The sequence below is a fragment of the Tupaia chinensis genome, unplaced genomic scaffold (genome assembly GCF_000334495.1).
Source record: "Tupaia chinensis unplaced genomic scaffold, TupChi_1.0 Scaffold145659_1, whole genome shotgun sequence".
Taxonomy (NCBI): domain Eukaryota; kingdom Metazoa; phylum Chordata; class Mammalia; order Scandentia; family Tupaiidae; genus Tupaia; species Tupaia belangeri.
In genome coordinates, this window is record NW_006205516.1 from 1,591,829 (window position 1) to 1,608,564 (window position 16,736).

At 39.4% G+C, this 16,736-nt stretch overlaps 1 protein-coding gene across 1 annotated transcript in view; it reads right to left on the bottom strand.

Annotated features, from left to right (window-relative positions):
* The window catches only part of DOCK11 (dedicator of cytokinesis 11), a gene marked incomplete at its 5' end in the record, with an annotated part of 164,765 nt that overhangs the window by 140,971 nt on the left and 7,058 nt on the right, over nucleotides 1-16,736 (bottom strand). Inside the window, 3 exon segments of the mRNA XM_014584108.2 lie at nucleotides 1,116-1,195; nucleotides 1,586-1,763; nucleotides 5,534-5,668. Coding sequence (XP_014439594.1) covers nucleotides 1,116-1,195; nucleotides 1,586-1,763; nucleotides 5,534-5,668 — 393 coding nt within the window.

Sequence of the window (16,736 nt, forward strand, 5' to 3'; positions counted from 1 at the left end):
GAGGAAAAAAAAAAAAAAAAAAAAAAAAAAAAAAGGGATAAAACCAACATCTACAAAAATCACAGAAAGCCTAGCTAACAGAATCATGAATGTGTTCTCAAATTTTGAAAAATAGCTTTGAAGCTTAAAGAGGTAAATTTAAAATAGAAAAAAAAAAAGAGAAATTTCTAAATTTGTGTAACTAAGTAGTACAGGAAAAGTAATAAAATAAAAATAGTTTTGATAAGGATATAAATGAATAAATGGCTCATAACCTCTAATTTATTATCACATAGAGTTCAGAGTAAATTATATATTCTATTGGGGTACACATGACAATCATCTCTACACTTTCAAAATCAGTTCATTTCAAATTCTAAAGAGCAGAACAAACGACACAAATGATGTCTGTTCATTCACCAAAATCTTTGTCTGATGGAATTATTCATATACATGTATATTTACAAGACGATATATGATTTTCATATGAAATTATCACTAGAGTAGATATCATATGCACAACCTCCATCATTTAACTCTTTAAACAATATTTACTTTCTGAGGGATCAGCAGATGGCGTAATGGTTACATCGCTGGATTCCCATGTAGTCGACTACAGTTCAAGTCCTGGATCCGGCAGCTTAAACTGACACCGGGAGCATGTGCATGCGTGCCGAAGATCCAAGAGTAGAATGGAGGAGAAAGGAATGTGGCGTGGCCATCCCCTTGGGGGGTAATTTCTCACTTTTTGTCTCTCTCTGTCTTTCCAGCAAGCACATGTGCCCACCATGTGCCCTATAACAAAAACCTCTCTTCAAAAAAAAATAAAAAGAATATTTAATTTCTGAGTGACATGCAGTAATTAAATTGAATAAGAAGTAGTAGATAAAATTAATTAAGTCACAAAAAACTTGGAAGTCCTTTCTGCTATCTTGGAAAAAGTAAGATTTTCCAAACTATCAGTTGCCACAAGTCTGTCTTTAGGAGTGCAACTTTTGACAATCTCTACCTGTCTCACCAATGCACTGTGTTTTTAACTTGGAAATGGCATTGCCAAATGGAATCCAGCATTAAAACTTTAACAGCTAATCCTGCATTGTCTCAGTTGAAGGCAAGTTGCCATTAAAAAGATATACCTTCATCAGTTCCGGATGCATGCTCCTTTCCAAACTGGCCATGATGTTCTCGGCTTTTCCTTGGCTGCTAGTTTCATCATCTGCAAGTTCATTAAAAACAGATGTTCCAAACCATACAAAGCATTACTAATCACCTAAGACGAATATCCTAACTATCCCTCCCACCCTATGTCCTCCTACTAGATTTACTGCGAAGAATTATGATTATGAAAGCACAGGGAAAACTTTAATGGACTTTTGAAAATCTGCCATGAATTTTCTGTCTGTTGTAGTCTGGTTATCTGTCATGTGTCAGAGCCCATGCAGCATCAACTCTTTAAAAACATCTATCAACCTTCATAGTCACTTTTAATGAGGAAGCAGGTCAACCCTCAAGATTAAGAGTTCTATATTCACCCTGCACAAAGGACATTCTCATGGATTAAAGACACGGGTTTTACCTCAGAAATGAATCACTGAAAAATTCTGACCTTGTGCTGTTTCTACCGTCTCCTTTTTCTCTTGTACTAAACTGTCGGTATTGATCTGAATAATCTTTTTCAAAGTTATCAACCATTCCTCCATTTCCTGCTCATTTTCAGCAGCCAGGTAATGGCTATACTTATCTAACATCTTCAGTTCAAAAGCATGACGTCGCATTTTGGGGCACTAGAGGAGGGGAAAAAAAAAAAAAGCATGTGTTCAGTTAGTTCAGTTGCCCTTTTAATATTAGATTTCATTAGTTTATTTTCATCTCAGCTCAGCAATATGTGCATCAATATTCTCTTCCTTCACCAAGAAATCGACGCTCTAAGACAATGAATGACCACATCTAACATACATTGTTTGTCCCCTTGGAACGGAGCACAGAGGTATATGCACAAAGGGGTATGGCAAAATAGTCGCTGAATAAATATTATCATTTAAGGACTTTTGGCATATTTACATCTAAAAAAATAAAACTACCACCATAAAAAGAGAAAGCATTTTAGTATTTCCACACTGCTCAAAGATTTCTTTGTACATTTACTGATTTTCAAAATCAGCTCTTGGGTGGGAAGAACGGATTCAAGGAGGGAAAAAAGAAGCAAGACATTTAATAAACACAAAAATGGAAAATTATCTGCTGATGATAATGTATATGGTGGAACCAGCAGGTAACATAACGGCTATGTCGCTGGACTCCCATGTAGTTGACTGCGGTTCAAGTTCCGGACCCAGTGGCTTAAACTCACGCTGGGTACGTGCCCAAGATCCCAAGAGGGGAATGGAGGAGAAGGGACTGTGGCATGACCATCCTCCCTGGAGGGTGATTTCTCGCTTTCTGTCTCTCTCTGTCTTTCTGGGGGGCACACGTGCCTTATAGTAAAAACCTTTCCAAAAGAAGAAAAAAAAAACAGATAATGTATATGGTAATATCTTTGACAGGACTAATATATAGTGTATCCATGCTTGAAGAATCCATTTTGTACAGTGATTGAATGTAAAAAAAATAAGAAAATAAAAGTGAAATCTCAAAAACGTAAATAAGATAAAAACAAGCTTACATGTGACCTAAAACAAATCTGACACTTATTTTATATCATACCATAAAATGCAATATAGATACCTAATTCACTTTAGCATGATGATTCAAATGGATCATAGTAGCATAAAAGAAGACCATAGTTGGTTCACATAAAATTTGTGAGTCTGAGTAAAATATATAATAGTGTCTGTGCTGAATACAAGGGAAACAAAAGCCTCCTCCTTTTCCTGAAAGATAATGACGTATTCTTTTATTTTACCACTTTCTCTGTCACAAAAGAAATGGCATACTACCCTCTCCTAAATACCTCAGCATTAATTTTAAGGAAGGCTTGGGAATCAATAATTTTCCACTGCATGGTCATTATTCAAGAAGGAACCAAGAAAATTCCTCCTTCTCATCTTCAAAGTATAGGAAAGGATGAAATTAAACTGAAGTAGCAAGTCATTGAGATTTATATATTTGAAATTTTAAACTGCTGTAGCAAGTCATTGAGATTTATATATTTGAAAATATTTGGGAGGAGAGATCGTAAATAGGTGGGAGAAGCAGATCCTTGGCACGCAGCAGGGAAAGGTCAATCTAAACAAGAGCTAATTGAGTAAATCCAGAAATTGTGTATGCCTTCTCTCTTCCAGTAAGATAAGGAAGAGCTTACTTTATATATTATAAACATTTAAATACATACACACACACACAAAAGCACCTTCTATTCACACAAGTCTTTCAGCTTTTAAAAGTGTTTTCTCATTTAATCTTCATGACAATTTTATATAATAGGACACACAGACATTATTAATCCCACTTTGCAGGGATTTTTTTTTTAGAGAGATTTTTGCCATAGGGCATGTGTGCTCACCGGAGAGGCAGAAAGATAGAAAGTGAGAAATCACCCCCCAGGAAGATGGCCAGGCTGCAATTTTTCTTCTTTTCTCCTTTCAGAATTTTGGGCACGCATGCACATGCACCCAGCATGAGTTTTAAGCTGCCAGGTCCAGGACTCGAACTGCAGTCAACTACATGGGAGTCCAGTGACATAACCATCATGCCATCTGCTGGTCCCCCACCTTGCAGTTTGGAAATGTAAGATTTGGGTAAATCAAGGGCATTGAACCACTGATCAGCCCATCCTTCTGTCAGCCATGTCACCTTGGCTCTGCAGTAAGGGTTCCTATCTCTTGGTAAATTGACTTCTCATTTAGATAAGCTCTCTGCCCTCTATTTCCCAACCGGTGTTTGTCTATGCCTCTTCAGTTATTCAAATCCACAAACATTCACTAAATTCCCTACTACGTGCATAGCCCTTCTAACTATTATGGGAAATAAGGAATTGAGGAAGACATGATCCCTGTAATGCAAAAACGAGTGTGCATTTGATAGAAAGTGGATGAATATGTAATATTTACTGCTGAGTGAAGCAAGCCAGGCTATGAAAGGGAGACATTGTATGTCTCCACATAATATATACCAACTCTCCATACTCTGCTGTAGAAACTGAAAGATTAAAGGATATAGAAGCATGGAAAATGGTTACAGATACTGGAGACAGTGTGGGAAAAGGGTGAGAGAATGGGGAGAGTTTAAGGAAAGGAATCACGGAGAAAAATAGAAAGGCTAGACATTTACGGGACACAGAAATGGATGATTATCTGTGGATAATAATGTGTTTGGTATCTTCTACTGGACAGGTGTGAAGTATACTCGTGTTGGGTAAATTCACTTTACAAGCTATAGTGATGTATAGTTATTGAATGCATTAAAAAAAAAGAGTGTGCAGAATGAAGGACAGATCGGAGTGTGATTCAGGTATAGGATGAAGGAAAAGGCAAAATGGTGGCTCAAAGGAGGTGGGGATCTTAATTTTACTTGGTGTCCGTGAGGGTAGAGAGGAAACAGAAAAGGTTTCATGGCAGAAGTGGCATGTAAGCTGAGTTGCAAAAGGTTCTAACAGGAAGAGAAAGAAAAGGTATATGGCATGAAGAGAAAATATGTAAGGAAAGCCACATATGTGTGAAACTATGGAGTGTTTAGCCTAGAGTAACTAGAGCACAGGATACGGGGGGACTTCTAAAGTTCATGGAAAAATGGAATTAAAGTATGAGTTTATTTTGGCACAAAAAGAAAATTACAAATCCGTGTTTCATAATACACATTTTCCATGGGCTCTTAGGAGATCCCTCACATATGGATGCAGATGGGATGAGGCTAAAAATCAGGTTAAAGCCACATCACTGGGATCCTTAAAGGCCATGGTAAGAGTTTTAGGTTTCAAATTGTAAGACAATAAATTGAGAGCCAAAATGTGTGGGTTTGCTGTTACTGTTGTTATAGGGAATATGTGTTTACAGGAGAGAGAGAGAGAAATCATCCCTTGGAAGCATGGTCCGTTCTCCATACTCCGCTCAGGACTTTGGGCACACATGTACACATGCCCAGTGTTGTTTTCAAGCCACTGGGTGTGGGACTTGAACTGCAAAGTCAGCCCCTTGGAAGTCCAGCATCTTTTCCACCACACTGCCTGGTGGCCCAAGAGCCAAAACAATTTAAGAAGGCAAGTAAAGTACCCGATCTATGCCAGGACAACAAATCAGGAGGCAAGAAGGCAAGATTCCAGAGAAAATTAGGAACTGGGAAGTAGAAATAAAAAAAAAAAAAAAAAGGAAAGAGAAGTAGAAAAAAAAAAAAAAAAAAAAAAGGTAAGAGACTCAAAAGGTATTTGAAGCCAGTCTCAAAAGGACTCGATAAACATTTGATTATTGGCACTGGGAGACACTGAATGGGAATCTGAAGTTTCATATGTTTTAGTGACTGAAGATGCCAGTAAGTAAGACAGAAAAATGCTGAGGTTCTTAATAGCTCATCCATAACCCTCTGGGAGAAAAAGAAAGAACTGTTACCTCAATAGCCTTACCTGAACAACATCAATGCAGGCGTCCAAATAGATGCAACCTTTAGATTCTTTAGAATTTTTCTCATCTTCATAGGAATTGAGAATATATGAACCATCAGGAAGTTGAGTCAAGTAAAAATACCGTCTCTTAAATACCTATATGGGGAAAACCCAGCAAGAATACATGTGTTACTACATACATATTGCATTTGAACAGGTTCTTCGAACTACAACAGAAACTACAACAAGTGGCTTGTCAGACACTTCATTTTTAAAAATAATTTTTTAATTATTTTATTAACTGTATTTATCATTATCATTTTCAATTTGACCAGAAAGAGACAGAGAGAGAGAGAGAAGAGGGAAAGTGAGAAAGCAAGCTACCAGGTTCAGGACTCGAACCATGGTTGGCCATGTGGGAGTCCAGTGCCTTTAACCACCATGCCACCTGCCAGCCCCCAGGCACTGTATTAATAGCGAGACAATTTTCAGCCAATCCTGAGAAGTTGGTAGGAATTACTGTTATCCAATTTTTTTTTAAGGTACAGAATGTGCAGTGAAGTGATTTACCCTTAGTTAATCAAATACCTAAAGAAGAAGAATTAAGATGAATGATTTAGGGGCCAGCAGATGGCATAATGGTTACAATCACTAGACTCCCATGTAGTCAACTGCAGTTCAAGTCCTGGACCTAGTAGCTTAAAACTCACGCCAGGCACATGTGCGTGTGTACCCAAGATCCCTAGGGGAGAATGGAGGAGAAAGAACTGTGACGGTGGTGTGGCAATTACCCCCGGGAGGTGATTTCTTGCATTCTGTCATTCTGTCTGTCTCTCTGGTGAGCGCACATGCCCTATAACAAAAATCTCTCTTAAAAAATAGATTTAACACTTTAAAATGTATAAAGAATTTTTATAGCTTAGTCATGAACCCTTTCACTATAACATCCTTTTCCCATTAACTGCAGACCATGACTGGATCCTTTTAATTTGTTCACATCATCACAAATCCACATTTAATATAAAATATATATACATACGCATTCATTCTATGGTTCCATCTCGCTGCTCATCTTACTGCACTCACCTGCACTATACCAGTGTCCTGCTTCTGAAATCCTGCATATAATGCACTCACGGGGAAGCGCATTAGTCATTAGTTGCCTATCGGTTGTTGTGGAGTGCCCTGAATGCTGAAATTGGAATCAATAGGCCCCGTGGGACTATACCATTTGTTTGGAGTATGTGACTCAAAGCAGTTAAGGACCAGCCTATGCTACAACTCACAGAAAAGCCCACAAGAGCAGGGAAAAAGAAGACTGCCTCATTTGTTCATGTTACCCTATCTTCTCTCCTAAAAAAGAGAGCCAGGGAACGTGATGAGGGAGGTGAGGAAATGGGGTCAGAAGTGATGAATCTATGCTCCTCTCAATAAGTTGCAAACTGCAGATTGTGTCAAACATTTATCATGCTGAAAGGTAGAGCTTATTCTAGCAATTCCCCAGGATGATGGATCTAAAATCACTTTAGGGTAAGAATGGGAAGACAGAGTAGGAACAGACTCTTGGTGATTATTGAGGAAGTACATTCCCATGCATCTTGGTTACTCACAGAATCTGGCTCTAAAATTTCAGCTTGCCATTTTCATCACCCATCTGAATATCCAATATGATCTCTGATCATTTTAAGAACTTAAATTATGGAAAGAGTATTATTTGGCAAGATAATTCTTGCAAACTACTTAACTTCTGGCAAAATATCTGAAATATTGACAATTTCTCCATTAAATGAGCAAGCAAAATATGTAAACATGTTGAGGGGTATTTCTTTTTAGAAAAAAAAAAGTAAAAAAAAAGAATTTTTGTAGTTTTTTACTTGTTTAAATATTTTCGATTTTTTGAAATGAGTGACAGAAATATGCCAGTGTGAGGAATACCCTAACAGGTTTGACTAATAAACGATAGAGCTTCTATTTCAGGGAGTGGCCAGGAGGGCTACATGGTATCAACAGAAACATCCCAAGGGGAAAATTTCAGCTTATTGATTTTTTTTTTTTTGGAGAGTTTTTTGTTTGTTTGTTTGTTTGTTACAGGGCGCCAGGTGCTTGCCAGAGAGACAGAGAAACAGAAAGCAAGCAATCACCACCACCACCACCACCCCCATCCGGTCACGCCACAATCCCTTCTCCTCCATTCTCCTCTTGGGATCTTGGGCACGCACGCACACATGCCTGGCGTGAGTTTAAGCCACCAGGTCCGGGACTCGAACCACGGTCGAGTACATGGGAGTTCAGCGACATAGCCATTACCCTAACTGCTGGTCCCAAGTCAGCTTATTTTTCAACCCCAACCAAATAATGTTACAATTTTAGGATGCAAATGTACAGAATGAGTATGTTTGGACATATATCTCATATATGTGAGAATATATGTACATATTCGATTAACCCACGTGTAAATTCTGGAAGAAATCTAGATTAATACCCAAGGAAGCTGTTAATCATAATGGTGAATATCTATGCATCTTTGCTTACTTTCAGTCAATGATTCACATCTTTTAATAAAATGGTAGGAACAGAAGATCTAAAATTATATACTGTGCTTCTTGCAAATGAACAAACATTTATTGAGCACTTACTTTGCACAAAGCACTGTTTTCTAAAAGTTATCACAATAATTATACATGACAGAAAGTAGAATACATTTCCTAGGCAAAAATATGAAGAAAATTAAAACCAGATTAGAACCTGAATTATGATCAAACCTAAAACTTGAATCTATAGTTTCAATGGTGTAGTCTATCAAATTCACTTGCAGAATCCATGGCTAAGCGAGGGGCAGAAGAAGGGAAAACAGAGAGCAAAACGCTGGTGACACAGAGTGAAATTATAGTCTGTGAAATTTTTTCCATGTACAGCTGCCTCGCCAAGCTAAGAAGCTTCATGGCAGCCGCCTCTTCTAATATTAGCAAAGCACATCATTACAATAGAGATGAAAAGGGATATGAAATTACAGTAAATCACTTCCTGCAACATCGCAATTATGTCCAAATGTGAGACTGAGGTAGGTAGCTCATGAATCTGGGGAGAGAGCATGATGTCTGAAAGATCACTCGGAAAAGGCAGATGTCTGATAGGTCTTATGATTTTAATTCTCAGCCAGGACCTCCTGCTAACCAGTAGTGAAATTGCCCTTACGACTGTTTTCTCGCAGTTTCCTCGCTTACAAAATGATGGGATCAGACCAGATGATCTGTAAGATATACATTTTTTTTCTCACAATCTAGAAATCATTTCTTTGAACTTGAATAAATAACACAGCAGCTGTCCTAGGCTGGGAGCTACTCTTCCCAAGCGATTTCTCATACACTAGAAGCACATGGATTACACGGTAAGGATACTTTTTTAAAAAGTTGTCTCTGTGTAGAAATCAGACTCTACTCCAATATATTACAAACACTCTAAGATCTATTTTATTCTGATATCCTATGATACACATTGAAGGTTTTTAGGTGTCTTTTGCAAAGAAAGGGGTATCCTAAATATCTCAAATGGAACCAAAGGTAAATCCATAACATAACTTCCCTGGTGAGTTTTACATTTTCAAACTATGGCTCTTCAGAATACAGATCTACATTTCTTTACACTTCAAAAAGAAGACAGGTGTTAAATAATGACTACATAGAACAGTGGTAATTACTCTGTATCATACCTTTCATCTGAGGGCCTCAAGTCATTTGTAACCAATAGGTAATTCTTCTAATGTCGCTTGGGGATAAATATCATTATCCACATTTTGCCTAACAGTGAACGAAGGGACCAAGAGCTCATTCAGTTTCACACAGGCAAGTGACTGGTAGAACTGGAATTAGAATTGTATGACAGCAACAAAGAGAATCTTGCCCAAACCTTCCAATGGCTTTCCATCAAAGTTAGAATAAGACCTAAAACCCTTACCAGAGCCTGGAACACTACACATGATCTAGCCTCAAATTGCTTCTTGGACTTTATTTCTAATTACACTGCTCCAGCTACTGGAACTGCTGTTGCTCAAACATTGTAAGCAAACTCTTCCAGGCTTTTGCACTTCCTGTTCTTACAGCCCAGAATCTTCTTCCCCCACGTGGCCACACAGTTTATTCTTAGTTCTTTCAGGTCTTAGCCTGAATCTCACCATCTCTGAGAGGTCTTCTTTGACCACCTACCTTCATCATAGCATCCTGTTTTGTTTTTTTCATACAGCAATCTCTGGCCAAATATATCTCATTAACCTATCTATTATTTGCTGTCTGTCTCTTTCTAGACTGTTAAGGTCCATGTTTCATCCACTATTTTATCCCCAGTACCTATAACAATAACCCGACTCGATAAAAATGTTGCCAAGTGAATAATGAATGAATGAATAATTCATTCTCCAGCACAGATTCTCCAATGGTTTAATCCAGTAGAAAGATGTTTCTCTGTAATGCCCATATTCTTCTTTCTGTTCTTCCTTGCCTTTATCAATTTACCTAAATGGTGAACATAGCTGAAAATTTCCCAACATACACTGACGAACAGGGATCCTAAAGAGCGACCCGCTCAGGTCAGCTGGAAAAATAAAACAGAGAGGTAGCCAAAGAAGAATTCTCTGGAGTCAGGTCCTGCTGAGTCTCCTGGAGGCCCTGAACTGTTTGGATGGCAACCTTTTGAACCCCTTCTGGAGGAGGAACAAAGACCTCTTGCCATCTAGTTGCCTCAAAGATGGAAGAAAGGGGGACCAGCAGTTTGCGTAATGGCTATGTCGCTGGACTCCCACATAGTCGACCGCGGTTCGCGTCTCGGACCCAGTGGCTTAAAACTCACACCGGGCGCATGTGCGTGCGTGCCCAAGATCCCAAGAGGAGAATGAAGGAGAAGGGATTGCAGTATGGCCATCCCCCCAGGCGGTGATTTCTCGCTTTCTGTCTCTCTGTCTCTGTCTGTCTGGCAAGCACACGCACTCTATAGCAAAAACCTCTCCAAAAAAAAAAAAAAAGATGGAAGAAAGGCAGGGAAGTTGGAACACCTAGTATCCCCAATGGAGGAAAACCCTTTAACGTTTCATATAACAAATCTCAAGAGTGCTCACCTATGTGCATTACCTAGAGGATAATAATTTACTGCTAAATCACATGAACTAGAAGTCCTTAGAAAGGATGCTCCAAAGATTAACAGGCAGAGCAGGTGAGCCAGGAGCAATGTAAAGATGGGGAGGGGTGGGAAGACTTTCTTAACTACTGTCTCAGACAGAACAAAGTAGCACAGCCCCAAGGAAAAGGAGAAAGCAGGAAAGCAAGAGATTCTTACTGAGCCTCAGAACTCTTCGAAGCAAAGGCGAACAAAATAATGGGGAAGAAATATCTAAGATCTGTCAGGCAACTGAGTTGCAATTCTTTATGCCAGAATGTCAGAACGTCATCCTACTAAAGAATATCTACCACTAGGTTGGCAACCTAATATATCACTCATCTCTCTCCAGCAAGCCTATCATTTTACAGTCCTGCCAAGTTCTAATGTATTATATAATTCTACCCTCTGGGAAATGGTAAAAATCAAAGAGCTTTTCTTAAATAATTCTACCGTATGAGGGCACTGGAGATTTTTCTAACTATTTAATTTGACATAAAGTCTAGGAGGAGGGGTGTAAAATCCACCCTTCTCACTGCAGACAAATTGTTTTATCAGATGAATTTCAGCATGTCAGGGCCCTGCTCAAATTTTCAGTGCCTCTCAATTACTCACATGATATGCTGGATCCTGGCATTTGAAGTCTCCCTACAATCCTACTAATAACATAAAATAATAATAATTTCTAATATCTGTGGAGTTCTTACTGCATTACAGTCTCTGGCTAAGTGCTTTCTTTCCTCATATTATTTAATCCTCATAACAGCTTCATGATGGATGATGATCCCCATGCTACAGAGGGGAAACTGAGACACAGGGAGACACCATAGGACCAAATCAACTTCATCTCCCATGAATATCCAACTTTACCTAACACACTTGTCCCTATACACACTGCCTACCACACTCACTTTCCCCTTTCTGACTGCCTTCCTTCGAGGTCCCGTCTTCTTCAGGAAGCCTTCTCTGACTCCAGGACATAATGATAATGATCTAGACTCTCAAAGCACTTGGTCTCTGCACAACCTTTGAGTAATTATTTTTATTTTGTGTCTGACCTCCCCTCACAAGGTTTTTTTAAATCATTTTTAAGAGTTTTTTATCTAATTTTATTTATTATTATTATTGTTATTTTAGTTTGCTACGGGGCATGCACACACACCAGAGAGAAAGAGAGAGGGAAAGTGAGAAAGCAAGTCACCAGATACAGGAATCAAACTGTGGCCGGCCATGTGGGAGTTCAGCGCCTTTACCACCATGCCGCCCTTCTCCCTGCCATGTTTTAAGCTCTGCATATAACACTCTACTCTCTACAATGTTAACACCTCATATTGATAAGGTATTTATTACCCCTATTTGGTGATGAATGTGTTGATTCCTAATAGTGCCTGGCACACAGGAACCATCTAATAAATAAATGACTTTAGAGTAATGCTTAATAAATGCAGGAAAACAAAACATATACACACAAAATTAGTGAGAACTCCCCTACCTATACTAAATGAGTGGAATTTGTTAGCTGTAAATGACAGTCTAGTAGACTAGAGAATACAACTAGACTAACTTATCAAAAATTTAAAAAAATTTTTCCTTTTGTTCCAATAAATATAGTGACCCTGACCTCCCAGCAATTATTTTAATATTATCTGTGGAGGTTTTTTTTTTTTTTGCAAAATCTTCTTTTGATTTGTGCTCTCCCATTGCAGAAAGGGGGAGAAGCTCTCCTATAGCAGTCAAAAAGTCAGTGAGGACTTTTAGACTCTGGACATATAACAAATGGTTCTCTTTTGTGTAAGGAAAAAAAGAAAGAAAGAAAGGGCACCAGAAGTGAGTCATACATCAAGCAGTTGAACTTGCAACCCCGATAACATACCAAGGCACTTCAACTTTTAATTGCTGAGAATGGGGAGGAGGGAACGAGAGGAATGTGACCAAACTGAGCCAAGAAGATGCATAAAGGTGGGTGTCCAGGAGTTGACCAAGAATTTGCAACATTTTCTTTAAACGAAGATAAAATTCTTCCTTATTCCATATGTCATTATATCCCTTAGCAAAATAGTTCTAAATACCAAGGGAAAGTCATGTCCAACATCATAGCTATATAGTCCACATTAAATTCCTTCACTGATAGGGAAACAGAAGTTGAATAAAACAGATGTCTCTGGAACTCACTGGGGAAAAAGGGAATGTAAATGCACAGGTTTCTTTTAGGAGTGGAATTGCTGTCTAAGGTATCATGTATTCTCTATATCTTAAACCTCGCTAATACTTTTCCAGGAATTGAAGAGTTACGATGTGGTGTATTCTCAAACTAGAAAGCACAAATGGAGGAAGTTAATCACCTAAAATAAGAGTTGTCCTGTTTTAACATGCATACCAAGAACAAAGAAAATTGTAAGTGTTCAATAAAATGATCACTGTGCCCAGACAACCAACAGCTTTTGTAAGAGCTGCATGATGTCAGCATCCTCTTCAGTGAAGAGGAAGTGCCCGGGCACTGAGCACTGGGACTTGTGGAGTGATTGCACATCATTAGCAGCTCGCCTGTAGCCTGGGCTCCTTGGGCTAATTTCTCAGCCAACAAGAGGGTTACTCAGCAAGCACTTACGGGGAAAAAAATGACAACTGCAGACCATTGAGCAAACACTATCTGAACAGTGACCAGAGCTGGGGGAAAGGTATATACTTGGAAAAATACAAATATTTATTCCATTAATATGAGTTCTTATCTTCTAATATGAAGAATTCAGTTTAATCCCTTTACTAGATCCCTCTTTTCCCTAGAGTCCATCACCATTGACTTGAATGTTCTCATGAAACTCTCTGGCAGCCAGCTAGGGAGGTTCAACTTTCTAAGCAGCCCATATACAAACTACTTTTGCTACATTATTTATATCCATTACAGGCCATGTGGTTGTTTTCTCAAAAGATCTTATTAAGTAGAAGTCTTCTGATTTCCTTTTATCAACCGGATTTTGCCGAGTCTCTTCTAACCCTCTTTCCTTCGTTTTATTAATATTTGTGCATCTTCTCTAATGATTCTGTTTCTCCTCTCCTTGCTATTGATCTGATTCCCTTCTTTTTTCTTATCTGCCTTTCCTTCATTTATTTATTTATTCTTAGGGTTTTTTTTTTTTTAAGATTTTTGCTATAGGGTATGCGCACTCACTGGAGAGAAACTGAAAGAGAGAGGGCAAGAAATCACCTCCCAGGGGTGAAGACAATCCCTTCTCCGCTCCAGATTTTGGGCACGCAAACACACACACACACGTGCCCAGTGTGAGTTTTAAGCTGCCAGGTCCACGACCTGAACTAAGGCCGACTATGTGGGTGTCCAGCAACATAATCATTACGCAATCTGCTGGTCCCTATTTTTAAAAACTTTTGCCAGAGGGCATGTGAGCTAACTGGAAAGAGAGAGAGACAGGGAGACAGCAACCCCATGGGGAATACTCATATCACAATCCTTCTCTTTTGTTTCTCCCTCCTTTCAGGATTCTGGGCACACACACGCACCTAGTGTACTTACTTCTTTTTTAGAAGTTTATCTATTTATTTTTTTCCATTAGAGAGAGAGAGAGAAGCACCCCAACAGAGTCCTCCAGAATAGGTTCATGGAACATGAACACGTGGCATGTACATGGAGACCTCAGGATCAGAACCTGGGACTTTCTTATATAGTTTCAGCATCTCAGAGCATTGCCGTGACCCCTGTGCCTTCATGGCTAGCCCTGATTCCCTTCTTTCTTATGGTCAAAATGTCCGAGAGGGCCAGCCCCATGGCCTAGTGGGTAAGGGAGCTGGATTCCACAGGGCTCACCGTACAGTTCGAATCCCAGCCCCAGTGGCTTCAAAAACATGCTGGGTACATGTGTATGATGCCCCAAATCTCAACATGATGGAAAAATGTAAAAGAAGGTATTGACATGTGACCCCACCCATGGTGACCACACCCCATGGGTGAATGGGTGAGTGCTTTCTACCTCTCCCCCTCTGTGTTTCTCACGTGAGCACACATACCCTCTGGCAAGGTTTTTTTTTTTTTTTTTTTAAGGTCCAAGAAAAGGACTCAGACTTGATTATAAAAAAAGGTTTAAGATTATTGTGCTATGAAAGACAGGCACTGTTGTCCCCGCTTAATATTTACTGAATGTCTGCACTCTATGGCATAAACTGAAAGACTAAAAGGTATAATAGCAGCAAGGGCAAGACACAGTATATGAAGACGTGGGTAATGGGGTGAGAGGGAGGGGATCAGAGAAAAAAAGCATTTAACAGACACAACAAGTTATCTGGTGATGGTAATGTATATGGTAATATCTTTGACTTGACTAATATGCACTGTATTCATGCCAGGAAAAACATTTTGTAAGCTATAAAGATGTACAGTGATTAATTAAAATGTAAAACATATTTTAAATGATTTTTAAAAAATTATTGTGGGGACCAGCAGTTGGCGTAATGGCTATGTCGCTGGCCCCCCCTGTAGTTGACCACGGTTTGAGTCCCGGACCTGGTGACTTAAACTCACGCCAAGCACGTGTGCATGCGTGTCCAAGATCCCAAGAGGAGAATGGAGGAGAAGGGATTGTGGTGTAGCTATCCCCATGGGGGCTGATTTCTTTCTTTCTGTCTCTCTGTCTCTCTGGCAAGCGCACATGCCCTGTAGCAAAAAAAAAGCTCTCCAAAAAAAAAAATTGTGTATAATTTTGAGCTTTCCAAAAGACTGATTCAACATAATTTTTTTTAATTCAGAAGTTTTTAGGGGCTGGCAGGTGGCGTGGTGGTTAGGGCACTGGACCCCCACATGGCCAACTATTGTTAAAGTCCTGGACCTGGTGGCTTGCTTTCTCACTTTCCCTTTCTCTCTATCTCTGCCTCTCTCTGGTCAAATGAAAAAATAAAAAAATTAAAAAAACGAATAAAATTAAATAAGTAAAGAATTCTTTTTTTTTTTTTTAATTTCAGGAGCTCTTAAATGGATGAAGACTCTTAAATTTCTATCTTACTCAAAGAGACACCAAGTAGTTCTGGTTTTATTCCCTATCAAGCCCAAGGGAATATGCAAGCTAGTGTCAAGTCACAGTGTATCAACGAGACTCAGATAAAACACGAGGGAAGAAATACAGCTTCTGCAGGCTGTGATTTGCCACTGAGCCATGATTAATACCCAGATTCTGCTGCTGTGGCTTCCTGGCTAGTCGGCTTGAAATTGTAGGGGCTATCGAAGCTTGGTTTTTCTGATAAGAAAGGTTCTTTGCTCTGAACTCTGAGCTCTGGCCTGTGGTGGTGGCTTGCTAAAGCGACCAAAGCTTCTCACCAGCATGGGCTGGAGATTCTGGCAGGCAGGGGAACTCTGGATACACCAAGGATAAACCAGCCTCCAGGATCAGGAAAAATGACTCAGATAATAGCACACCTGAGTCATCTTCCCATTTGCTTCTGAAATTCATTAGTATTCACTTCACAGATGAACATAGTACAAAGAAATAGAGAGACATTTTCCTTTCAGGTCATCTCAAACTCTGTCAGCCCTTTGTCTTAGTTCTTTTGTCTCTGCCTTTAACAACTCTCCAAGAGCTGGGTCATCTGTTTACCCTTCACCTTTAGGTTTAGCCTCTTCTGTACCTGAAGCAATCCAGGCTTGGAGCAAGAAGAAGTTATACAATCCGCCATCCTGGAACAGGGCACCTAAGGGTACAGGCCCAAGTCCCCCGGTGTGTCTTGGTCTACAGGCCTCGGTTTGTTTTGGCTCTTGCTACAGGTTCCAACCTGGCAACTACAAAACTGCTGCCCCATACACTCACATGCCCTCATGCTCTCTATGCAGAGAGCATATGGTAAAACTAAAAGTAAACACTCCAAGTTCCAACTAACCTGAATAATGCTGAGCTAAACGATAGTTAAAATACACAATTCTTATAGGAAAAGGCGATGTTGGCAAATCCCTCAGAAGGTTTTGACCTTTCATGCCCATTCTAGCTGTGATAAATTCTTTGGAGAGGTTTGTTTGTTTGTTTGTTTGTTTGTTTTGCTATAGGGCGCGTGTGCTTGCCAGAAAGACAGAGACAGAGAGACA